The 12,800-nt window shown below is 35.8% G+C and overlaps 1 protein-coding gene across 1 annotated transcript; it reads left to right on the top strand.

The window, feature by feature from the left end:
• The first annotated feature begins 1,842 nt into the window (after nt 1-1,842).
• Nucleotides 1,843-4,139, top strand: LOC127865500 (uncharacterized). The gene is made up of 4 exons (XM_052405352.1): nt 1,843-1,969; nt 2,808-3,073; nt 3,743-3,772; nt 4,093-4,139. Exons 1-4 carry the CDS (start codon nt 1,848-1,850, stop codon nt 4,137-4,139), a joined length of 465 nt encoding a protein of 154 aa, XP_052261312.1. The 5' UTR covers nt 1,843-1,847.
• Nucleotides 4,140-12,800: the final 8,661 nt, after the last annotated feature.

The following is a 12,800-nucleotide window of genomic DNA, read 5'->3' as shown; positions in this document are numbered from 1 at the left end:
CCCTCTGACAACCTCGACGGCGACCTTCCTCTAGTGTGACCTGGAGCAAAGCATTGAACTGACAGCCATGCATGTCGAAGTTTCCAAACTAAGACAGCTTTCGTTGTTTGACGTTTACCAGAGGCAACAAATGTGGGCTAACAATTGCTGCTGTTACGTTCAGGACAAACTACTCCATGCACAGCAAACGTCAAAGACGTGCAAATGCCCTTATCCTGCATTATGTGTCCAGGTGTCAAAGCCCCTGAGTAGAATGGAGACTACGAGGGAATGTTATAGCTCGTACTTGCTGATGAAACTGATTGAGCTTCACGCCCACAACCTGCTTAGTGTGGCAGTCGCTGCGGTCGCCATGGTATTTCTCATTCAGACCTCAGCGGTATTGGTACCAGCCCTGGAAAGGAATTCTCCAAAAAACGTGAAGCTGGTCACTTCTGCCAGCTTTTCGCCATTCATGGTGATGTCTGCACTGGTGTTGTTCGTGCTGTACACCATGATCTTCGACTTCTCCAGGTTGACCTCCATCCAGTTTGCTCCTGCTCTATCAAAGAGTATGTTGGTGAGCATGAAGTTAATGTCATTTGAGAATTTAAAGTTGGGTATGGATTTACCACTGATGGAAATATATGTGTCGTGGTCTAGGAGGGTCACCTGCATTATCTGCTCAAGAAACATTTTAAACACGGCTGGGGAGAGCAGACATCCCTGACGGACGCACACTGATGTCATTAAGAAGTCACCCTTTTGTCAATGGAGACGTACTGCGCTGCTGGCGTTTCCGTTGGATGCTTAAATGGCTTGCACCAGCATTTCGTCAATGTTGTAACCTCAAAAAAACCTGTCATTTTACATCTTACCACGCGGTTGAAAGCTCTCTCAAAGTCGATGTAGTTGCGGCAGAGCTCACTTTGATGTTGCATTGGTTTCTCATTTATGACCCTACAGTTGAAGATCTGGTACAATGTGCTCAGTTATTTATTTATTTAATTCATCCATTCATTTACTAATTCATTAATTCATGTATTTATTTGTTTCATGTATTTATCTTGAACACGTTTCAAAATCATTTGTAATTAAACTGTTTGCTGCAACATCGCTGGTCTCGTCCGATTATGTATTCACTGACTTATTGATAAACTCATTCTTAGTTTTTAATCATGCTTACTTATGCATTGATCTTAATACAACTATATTTAATGTGCGTAGTGTACATGCTTTATATGCATTACAGGTACTCGTATACACAAATATATATTCAGCAGCTTTTCGTTCATTCAAATTTGTAATTCACATTTAGCATAAACGCTGTATATAAAAATACTAGTTCATGGAAGATTATGAACTTTTAAATTCTAATAGAGTTGTAAATGTTGATCATTTAACGAATGAGCAACTATTTTTGCTGCTTGTGAACCTCAGCACATGGCAAAAAAGAAAACTTTTTCAAGTTTCCTTCGTGTTTTTGTCGTTTTAGATTACATGGTTTTAAGTATTAATAAGACTCCGTGCTCTATCATGTATATCGTACTTTCGTATTAGGCCATTATGTAAAGGACAACAACGTTAAAAGAAAATCAACAACATAATAGTAACAAAGTTTGCAAAATATACTACCTCTTTCTACATACCGGTATTTTCCGACTTCAATTTATAGAGGATGAGATACTAGTCTTAATCGCGATGAAGCAATTCATTATTGTTCGTGATAAATAATATTTAGGGGCCTCCAATACTTAAAAACTGGATTATAATTGTCTGTAATATTTAAAAAAGAAGTATCAATCGCCTTTAACTTTGACCGGCTATTTCCAGATCCGGGTATGGGTGCGAGCGCATCCGCCAGTGCCATGGCGTCATCTTCCTCTGCCTCCTCCGCCTCTTCGAGCTTTCCCGGTGTATCGCTAATCCGCATCGTGGGCGGGGTACCCGCTACTAACTTTGTTCGGGCACCGCAACGCCAGATTGTACAGTGAGTGGTGTTTCCATAGCTTTGTCTGATGGTTATCAGTTGTGCGAGCAATTGAATGCAGATAAGTTTCTCCAGCGAGGCATAAACAGCCAGAAACACGAACTTTGGCAAATGCTTCGTGCGTTTTGCCAAAAAAAGAAAAATACTTTTCTGTATTCAAACCTTACATGATATACTTTTATCGAATCCTTTTTTTTTAAATAAAAGAAGTCATTGTCTTAAAAACAAACACATGAAGCAAAGATGACGCAGCACGACAGAAAAGCACGATACACTTCTTATGTCGCCCATAAATAAATAACATTACATCATTCATCAGCGAGATACAGCTTTATCTACGCAATCCTAAAATAAAGCTGTAACTACTCATCGGCTGTTAAATTGTACAACTTATGTATTTATTTGCTTACGGGTGTTGCGTATTGTGGATGCGGGCATGGAAGGTATTTAACTGATATTGACGTGTTCGATTATTTACGGAAGCAAAAACATTCCATGCAGATATTGAAATACGGAAAAGCATGTATACAAATTTAAATCACTCGCCAGAATTGTCATTTGTTTTGGCATCCCTTTATGAGCCGTCCTTCCGCGTTCATTTTAAGTTTATATTTATCAATATACGCGACGTTTAAAGCTACATTGTACAATATTTAAAGTTTTAATACTAAAGAATGCGTTTGGTTTGTAATAAGCTTACACAAATGATTGAAAGCTGGGTTTCACAAAAAACTAGCACTTTTCTGCAAACGTTACTCCTATATATAGCATTACCTAAGCACATTTTAAGTTAAACTAAAAATCTTCACGTGCCTTACTTATTCATTTTGCCCCACAGGCCTCAGAGGACCAGCTTTCCTTCCCAGACCATCCAGACGTTCCGCGTTCCCCAGCAGATGCTTCCCCAGATGGCGTCATCAGTGGGCGGCCCAGTGCTTCAACAGATTACGTCATCCGTTGGCGGTGCAATGCTTCCCCAGATGACGTCATCCGTTGACGGAGCTGTGCTTCCCCAGATGACGGATTCAATTAGTGGCGCTGGTCTTCCCTTTGGTACCGTGATAATAGGCGGCGGACACGACATTCCCTCCGTGGATGTGCCAGGTAGTTACGTGCGATCTGTAGCGTTCATGTATAAGCACAACGTACAACTCTCAATTATGTTTGTTCTTACAACTAAAACGTTGTTTCCCATGTAAGTTTATTCAATGATAGATGCATTTAAAATATATGTGCATGTTCTTTAAATGCTTAAGTTTATTGTGCGAATTTACTTCTCAGTGTATTTATCTTATTTAAACGATAATATCGCATGACATTTATCAAGCGAGTAAGTAAGAACGTAATATTTAGTGATGTATTTAGTGCTGTGAAAAGTGTTTTTCAAATACAAGAGCGTATGATATGTCGTAATGAAAACCAATAACACTCGACCCCTTTGGGCTTTGTTTCACAAAAAGATATATAGTAAACAATAAAATGTATTGAGTTTTTGTATAGTGTAGAGATATTGATGTATACATTGTAAGAGCGCTTAGACGGTTCTATTTATATTACGAAATAAATAATTATGATCAAACAGAAGCATGTTTGAGGAAATCTAAATAATCCGATCCGATAATGCGAAAGGTCACAAATATGTTATTGATTTTTTTTCGAGTGTTTTTACTTTCTGTTTGTGCTGATAGATAGTCAAACTATGACTGGTAAATCGTTTTTTTCTTCTTAAAAAAACGTATTTGTAAATAAACAGCACAACTTTGATTGTTTCAGAGCTTTACAAACCGGATTTGCCTGATTTCGGTGAGTGGAATGTTATTATTAATACATATTCAATGCTATTCGCCCATATGTTTGCTTTTCTTAAATTCAAGTAACATGCAAATACCGATTTACCATTTTACGAGCTTTAAACCAGCGCTTACTTTTCCAACAATCGAATTAAATAACATGTTTTCGGGGGCCTTTTAAATAGAAACCAAGGGATTTATTGCCCAATTTCAAGATTTGTGATTAACAAATATATATCATTCATATAAACGGCCTGGGTAACGTTTAAATTTTCCCAATTCATATATTTCACACTCTTTTAAGAATATGGTTTCTTCTGTGATTTGTTGTAGTTTCATATGAAAACTGGATGCACCCACAAACTTCCAAGAAAATGTAAAGAATAAAGACTGATATATTTTTCACCTGATTACCATAACAAGATATCCTATTTTATAATATGTGTCGTGTTTGTAGCGCCGTTAAATGTCGCAACGCCGTTATATGTCGCAGGCTACGAGATTTGTCGCAACGTTGACGATAAATGTCGCGAGGAACGATACATGTCGCAAATCCTACTGACGATAAATGTCGCAACTTAAACGATAAATGTCGCAAAAATTTTAACTGCCGATATATGTCGCAACATTAACGATAAATGTCGCACACCTTTGTAAGTCATGTTAAAATGAAAAGTTGAAGTAAAAATGACTAAAACTTTCAGGTTAGATCTCGATTAACCGACGAGGTTTATTTGGGCCGACTTCAACCAGAATGGTCAGTTTTTAGTTAGTATTGTCCGAAATGGTCAGTTGTGGTCAGTATTGTGCATAATTGTCAGCTGCGGTGAAGATCGACCGAAGCGGTCATATTTATTCATTTTCCACCAAAAACGTTAAGCTGTAGTCAAAAATGACAAAATCCTTGTTTTAAATTGGTCGGAAATCGGAAAAGCGAGGGCCCGTAAGTTTTTGCTTTGGGTTTAAGGCCGTTTCGACAAGTTTGGTTATATAAGGTCAGTCAGAACAACATGTGAATGCCTCGGTATTTCTGCTGGAGACTGACAGCTTTGCCATCTTTGAATCAGCGATAGAAGGCGAATTTTCTTGGATTGAATCATCGATCCAGGATTATACCGGGACCTCTGGTAACTATTACATTATTTCGTGTCGATACATGCAAGCTAAGGCGTGGCGCTTACAGTAATTCCATGAAAACAATACTACACTTTATTAGACAGTACACAACGAACTCGACTTATACAAGTTTTTAGAAAACCATGCAAGCATAATATTGTATAAGTATTTTAATGGTCAACTTGACTATTCTAAAACGGTATAAACATTAAAACAAACAAATACCAAATGCAATGAAACTTTCACAATATAAATAAAGATGCGCTATAAAACAACTACTCCTTCCATATGATATTATTTCTCATGATCGTAAAACACTGCTTTGAAGTTGTTGCAAAAAATATACACGCACATACAGGTTTTGTTTTGAAATTATTAGTTTAATAAATAAAGGAATATCTAACTAGCTTAATGAGATGTTCGAGGCTCGGGACGTATGGCGGGTAGCTTCAAATCAATCTCCAATGATGAGCAAAACTGATGCAAATGTTCTATTGTCATTTGGAACACGAGTGTGATTTGAAACTTTTAAATTGTTAATATCATATTCCTGGATGTTAAAACTCCTTAAGGTACGTCGTATGCTATACACATATTGCACTTAGTTTCATAGGCACGACCCTGCTCAAATAAATAGTTCAAATTTACCGTCCACGGACTAAAATTAAACAATACAAAGTTGTTTTTTTTATGTCACGATCATTCAGTGTACATATGTATGTCGAATTTTATATCACGAGTGGTTATAAAAATATAGTTTCACGAGTGGCATGACCACCAAAGAAAGTGATTGAGCCTTGCTCTAAGAAGACGGGCCTTAAAGCATGTGACTAAAGTGTCTTATCTCATATTAACGTATGCTGATCGGGGACGACACTTTCCGGCTAGACTAGATTTATGTATTTAAACAACAAAAAAACTATAAAAGCGAAAAGTGTCGACCTCTGTGCGGATTGCCTATGCTAATCTGGGACGACACTTTACGCGAGTATGACGGTGTTAAATTAGATGATAATTCACATCGACAAAATACAAAAATGCTTTAAGATTTATAAATAATGAGGATAACGCGGTGATCAGCTAATGATGAATCATTTGATGTTAATATTAATATAGGGAAAAGAGAGACGCTCTATTATGAAAATGAGCGACAATTAGTACCATGGGGAGGGATTAGTATCATCGTATATACATTTCTACATTTCTGATTAATTACATGGCCCCCATATATCTGAACCAATATCTCTAATATCTCTTAGATTACATACTACTTATAACTCATTTCTTAATCTTGCAAAAGATCCATTAATATATATAAACTTGGACTAATTTGAAGCCTTCAACGTTTTATAATTACCTCCCCTGCAATAGAAAATATATAAGAAAACTCGCATCCTACGAACGATCAAAACCTCAATATATCTTTCTCCGAAACTTTTTCTGGTGGAATACACTTAGTAGTATATCCGCATTTCATCAAGGGAAAAGCGATATAAAAAGGCATTCTAAAAAAATCCAGCGTTTACTTGAATAAATTACCTCCCTTAAACCCATCGTCATATCAGAAATACGTATATGGACGAAACGTGTCCCCCGCAAAGCGTGATAATAAACCGCGTGCCCGTGCCACTCGTTCTCCAATTATTTACTAAATAAAACTCAAACTATTTACACACATCTCGACTAACTTCAACCGCAGTAAATAGGTAATCAGGATAAATACATGTAGGAAATTAGGGACAAAGCAGTCATAGACTAATATAACCTGCATCTTGTCTACCGAACCCGGTGCAGATAGCCACGTGCAGTATAATTCTTGAAGGGGTCGCAAAAGTATTACCGGATTCGGGTTCAGAGTGACAAAATCACATAGATTGGACTATCTTATTGTTTTATTTCACTGGAATTTAAGGTATATGCTGGATTTTTAGCTTCTGTTAAAACTGTGCTGCATTTTGTTTATCGAATTTTACCATTTAAAATCAATAATTCTTTAACGGATCAATATATCGGAAAATTAACACCGGATTCGGATTCAGCGAGACGAATTCGTATAGGTTTCACTATCTTATTGTTTGATTTCGATGGAGCGAACGAGCGAGCGAGCGAGCTAGCGTATTTCGTTTTTTGACGTAGTTATATGAAAAGGGTGCTTAATGCAAAATATTTATTGATTATAACTTTTTTTTTGTTTCAATTTTTTTAAACTTTTAAACAACACTATAAACTGTTTATGTTTTATTAAAAAAAGAAAATTGTTTTTTTTATTATATGATACATATGTATTATTTATTTTTTAAACTGATAACTTTTGAACGGCTTTAGATATCTTAAAAATTCCAACGAATTCGTGATCATCGACATGACGGCATATTGATTGAAACATCTTTTTTTTTTAATTAAAAATTATTTTTTTTAACAAGGTTATGTTTCAAATGTTACGGACATAACATTCCGCATCTATCGCTTCAATATCATGTTCTTAATTCTATCAAACAGTTCTGCATTATAAAAAACGTATACACTATAGTTAAGAAACTAAACCACTCGCGTTATGCCAAAAATGAGTCTGGGATTGAACCCGTTACAGTTTTATCACATCTTACAACATTTGGCCAATCTTGATAACAGCAGTCCATTTAGCACAGGGAAATCAACAACTGGCTACTCGAGCCAAGAATTATAAGAATTGATTGGGTCAATATTGACCACAACTGACCATTTCGGATAATACTGACCGCAACTGACAATTATGGAAAATATTGACCACAATTGACCATTTCGGACAATACTAACCAAAAACTGACCATTCTGGTGGAAGTCGGCTAAAAGAACCACGTCGGGTTATCTGAATCTAACCTTAAAATTTTAGTCATTTTACTTCAAGTTTTCGTTTTTAACATGACTTACAAAGGTGTGCGACATTTATCGTTAATGTTGCGACATATATCGGCAGTTAAAATTTTTGCGACATTTATCGTTAAAGTTGCGACATATATCGTCAGTAGGATTTGCGACATTTATCGTTCCTTGCGACATTTATCGTCAACGTTGCGACAAATCTCGTAGCCTGCGACATATAACGGCGATGCGACATTTAACGGCGCTACAGTGTTCTGAGAAAACTTGACAAAATGCATGTGCGCAAAGTGTCGTCCCAGATTAGCCTGTGCAGCCCGCACAGGCTAATCAGGGACGACACTTTCCGCTTTTATGAGATTTTTCGTTTAAATGAAGTCTCTTCTTAGCAAAAATCCAATTTAGGCGGAAAAGTGTCGTCCATGATTAGCCTGTGCGGACTACACAGGCTAATCTGGGACGACACTTTACGCACATGCATTATTATCAGTTTTCTCAGAACGCGACTCATATGATTATTTGGAATCTTCTGTTTTGATTGTTGTTCCTACTGCGAATTTGATGGAAGTTAAAAGCTCATTTTATCATTTTGATGTTTATTTATTTATATGTTGATTTATTTGCAATGCATAATTCCAAATACACAATTATTTAATTTGGACACAAGAACTATATTGAACATTAATGTGCGCTATGTATTACATACGGAAAAGTGGTTAATAAATCTACTATATAAGGACCTATGTTTTGACTGACTTTTATAGCAATGATATGTGTAAGCGTTTCAAGAATCCAAGTTGGCTTGATTGTGAAGCCAATAACTAACATTTAGGCAGACTGACGCCATCATTGTTTTATAACTTCATTGGCCACCGATTGCGGTTACAAAACGATTGCTTTCATCGTTGTGTTGTTGTTTTTTTCAGTATACGCACCGCGCAGTATGATGACCAATGTCCATCAAGGTAAGTCAACACGGTGATTGACGGACGTCTCATTTTTATGACCATGACTCAGTTGCCAGTCCTCGTTGACGTGATAGGAAGGTCTGCGCCATGGTGACGCATTACTGTTATATTCTTGATGTTAAACAACAATCTGACAAGATCAAAAGTAGTCTGGAAGATAAGGTGAAGTTTGTAGGCTAATACAATTGGAAATTTACATAACACATCTGTATAAAATTACAAAACAGTATCTTTATTTTTTACGATTCTTTTGAAGAAGGTATATTACCGTTAAGATTGAGCTTTCGTTGAAAATAATATTATTAGGTTTGTACGTTATGCATGGTAAATATATGTATTGCACAATTTTACTATTATATTAAAGCGTTGTTTAAATGACAGATGGCCACCTCATTTTACTTATTAAGTATTTCAATCAGACTGCAATATATACTTAAGGGGTTCGTCTCACTTTAGTCGCTAATTCAATGATGAATATTTCCTAAAATACGCACTTTTGGTACGCATGCACCGAATTGATTCCCGATCGAGTTTTTTCCCCTCCGATTGAAATATTCGCATCTGCATCACTAAATACGACCTTAATATTGAAATATATAGCTGCCTTCTTCCTTAACCCATTTATGCCTAGTGGACACTCCCATCCATCTAAATTGGATCAATTTATTTCCAAAATTAGGGATGACTAGTATATTTATTTCTATATTTATAATATTTTTTACAGAAATTCCTTTAGGCAAACAGCGCAGACCTAGATGAGACGCCGCATCATGCGGCGTCTCATCTGGGTCTACGATGTTTGCCAATGCCTTTTTTTCTAGACGCTAGGCATAAATGAGTTAAAGTTGTGTCAAGACCGCGTGTCACCTGGTCTGCCATTTGATAATACATTTTATATTTTAAAATGTTTTTGTCTGCTTTAAAAGGGACTAATATGCATTTATTTTCGTTTATGTTTCAGTCGAAATGTTAAGAAAGAGTGCCGATGCGGATGCAGGTAATTTATTGACAATCTCCCAAAATGGTCTTAGGCGTAGCCCCCAAGCGCCAAGCCAGAACAAAAAGCCCTTCATTACTATTATTGGTCAAAAACAGTTAGTAATATTTTGAAAATAATGGCGTTCTGATACGATTTATTTAAACCACAAGGGTGTTTACCCCAGTTGTAAGCATCCTTGGATCTGAGCGACAGAGAGTTGTATCATGCTTTTGCGACAACTATTTTCTACTTTTGAATTAAATCCAACATGAGTTTGCAACAGTAACTATTTTATTCTGTAATAAGTTTGCATTGGTTCTTGAGTTATTCCACAATGAAAGCCTAATTACATGCTCTTGCTTTTTTGTTCTGTTTAATAAAATAAACACTACATTTCTTTCAGTGATGCTTGTGTAAACGCGACGAAGAAGTTTTTTTCCATCGATACCGGTATGTATCTAAATAAAAGAAGAACAGGTTCGCGGATATTTGTCTGCAAAAAACAACAACAACCGTAACGGATAGCATTAATTTTCTAAAATTATATCAATTTTAACGGAGCTTTTATCCGCAATATTTGTGGATTTTTACTATTTTACCCATGTTTTATTACTTTTCTTATTTTGTTAATACCGCTTACCTTTCAGCCAAATCAGCAATAAAGTGATTAGCGTTTGTTTCGTATTAATATTCGCTCTTTATCTCGATTTTACTCGCTACCAAATTTCTTAGTGGGATCACATAATTATAGCTCTCGTGGGCTCACATTATAACAGCTCTCGTGGGATCACATAATTACAGCTCTCGTGGGATCACATAATTACAGCTCTCGTGGGATCACATAATTACAGCTCTCGCTTAAAAATGCGTAGCGAGTAAAGTCGAGATGTAAAGCGAATATTAATACGAAATAAACGCGAATCACTTTATATAGTTGGCCAGTGGGCGGTTTTTTGCAAGTAAACACAAGTAATAAAGGGTATGAAATGTCGAAAGAAATACCTGTTTCGGCTCGGCAGCTGCCATCGTGATTGTCACGTCGTTTCTCCCTCTGTGTTAACACACGAAATAAACAGACGAGGCATACATATTTCATAAAAAATATACCATTTTCAGGTCTCACTATCGTTGACAAGACAGTAGACATTTGTGTGAGATATAACAATTGGAAGTTCATTAAAAAGAAATATAAAACGCCATGTTTTCAAATACTGGTACGGAGCAGTAATAAGAAATCATGCATTATATGCATATGCAGTTTTGGGATGTTGCTAGAATAAGGTGACAGCGGGTATTGCTCTAATTCCTTTTATTATTTCGTTTCAGATCACAACGAAGCAATTAGATCCTTCGTTCTACGACACCATGTACACAATTGCATTCATTTGTATTTGTAGTTTGCACTCATCATCTGTATTTTCTTTATAATATACCTAAACAAATTATATCAGTGTTTTTGTTTACGTAAACATTATTTATTTGCTCTGTTACTTTAATTGGCAATGACTAGTGCTGCTTATGCAAGGCAAAACATAATCACAAGGCCGAGATGGTTAACCCATTTATGCCTAGTGGACTCTCCCATCCTTCTGAATTGGATCAATTTATTTCCAAAATTAGGGATGTCTAGTATATTTATTTCTATATTTAGAATATATCTTACAGAAATTCCTTAACGCAAACAGCGCAGACCAAGATAAAACGCCGCATCATGTGGCGTCTCATCTGGGTCTACGCTGTTTGTCAAGGCCTTTTTTCTATACGCTAGGCATAAGTGGGTTAAGCGGAAAGGGAGATCGCCTTCTCTTGCAAATCCTAGTTGTTCTGAAGATATAACAACTACTCTAAAACAATGAAGCGAGTGTTATGTTTATTGTACGCGGGGGTATACTCACAATTTCATACATTCCTTTATGTTGCTCTAAATGCTTTTGTCAGTTTGATAATATCTGGTTCCATTGAAATGTGTTTAATAAATTTTCACTGAGTCGATCAATTTAACGTTCCTTTTTTTGCAAAAAACAATCCGTTGCCTTAAACATTTTGAATAACGTTCATATCAATTTTACAACATGATGGACGTTTTGCGTTTGACTGAGGTAAGTATTGTCTTAGAATTGCGCGAAATAGTAAATACTAGTAAGCGATATAATCATTTAATTTAAACTAAAACGACAATAATCATACAAACAATGACCAAGTTGTATTTATGTTAGTTAAAGAATAATATTGATATTGTATATTTTGCATCGACGAATGCAACAACTGTATTTCCACAATCAACTAATACATTAACTAAGCCATTGTTGTAAAATGCACATAACATTCATATAACATATGTTCCCGTCAGCATAGGAGTTCCCAACAGCAACAGAGTATTCATCATTTTTTGTTTGGTCCTCTGATATACAGTCGGTTTGTGATGGCTTATGTGATGGCATTTATGTTGCATTTGATCCAGAGAACAGTAAACCCTTGTAAAAAAGATGTAAAAATTGTCTATTTTTCATAGATACCATTTACTTTAGGTAAAGAAGAGTAATGCTTTAAACAATCCAAAGAAGATAAATGTAAAACGTGTTAATGAGAACAGAAAACTAAATGTGACAAAATTTTAAAAATATGAATTTACCATACCTTTCCTTCATTCATAAACTTCTCCCAAATCAACTCATAAATGATTTTATAGTTAAATAAGTGCAGTGCACAACACAGCAATTTCCAATTATTTAGATGTTAGGTCTGAGTGATATTGATATCACATAAGCTGATGGTCTACGAAAAAAGGACCGTAAAGTTTTGGTCTATACAATATTTCCAAAATCGTTAAACAAATTGAACGCAGAGAATCCCATGTGATTACAAATGAGTTTTCTAAATTATATGCATCTCTGCCACACAACAAAGTCTCTTAAAACTAAATGTCAATGGTTGACAATACATTTGATAACTCTAAATTAAACCACAGCTTCAATAGGTATTACACTATTAGATAATTATAATATTTGTATATTTTTACGAATTTGTTCAGCCCAACATATTTCTAAACTCTTTCTTACAATAAATCAGAAATTATTTAAATAAATTATTGGTTGGTGTAAGGGAGCTAACTTTGCATC

This window comes from Dreissena polymorpha, chromosome 2, assembly GCF_020536995.1.
Source record: "Dreissena polymorpha isolate Duluth1 chromosome 2, UMN_Dpol_1.0, whole genome shotgun sequence".
Classification (NCBI taxonomy): domain Eukaryota; kingdom Metazoa; phylum Mollusca; class Bivalvia; order Myida; family Dreissenidae; genus Dreissena; species Dreissena polymorpha.
The sequence above is the reverse complement of the archived record's forward strand: the minus strand, read 5'-3'. Positions and strand labels throughout refer to the sequence as shown.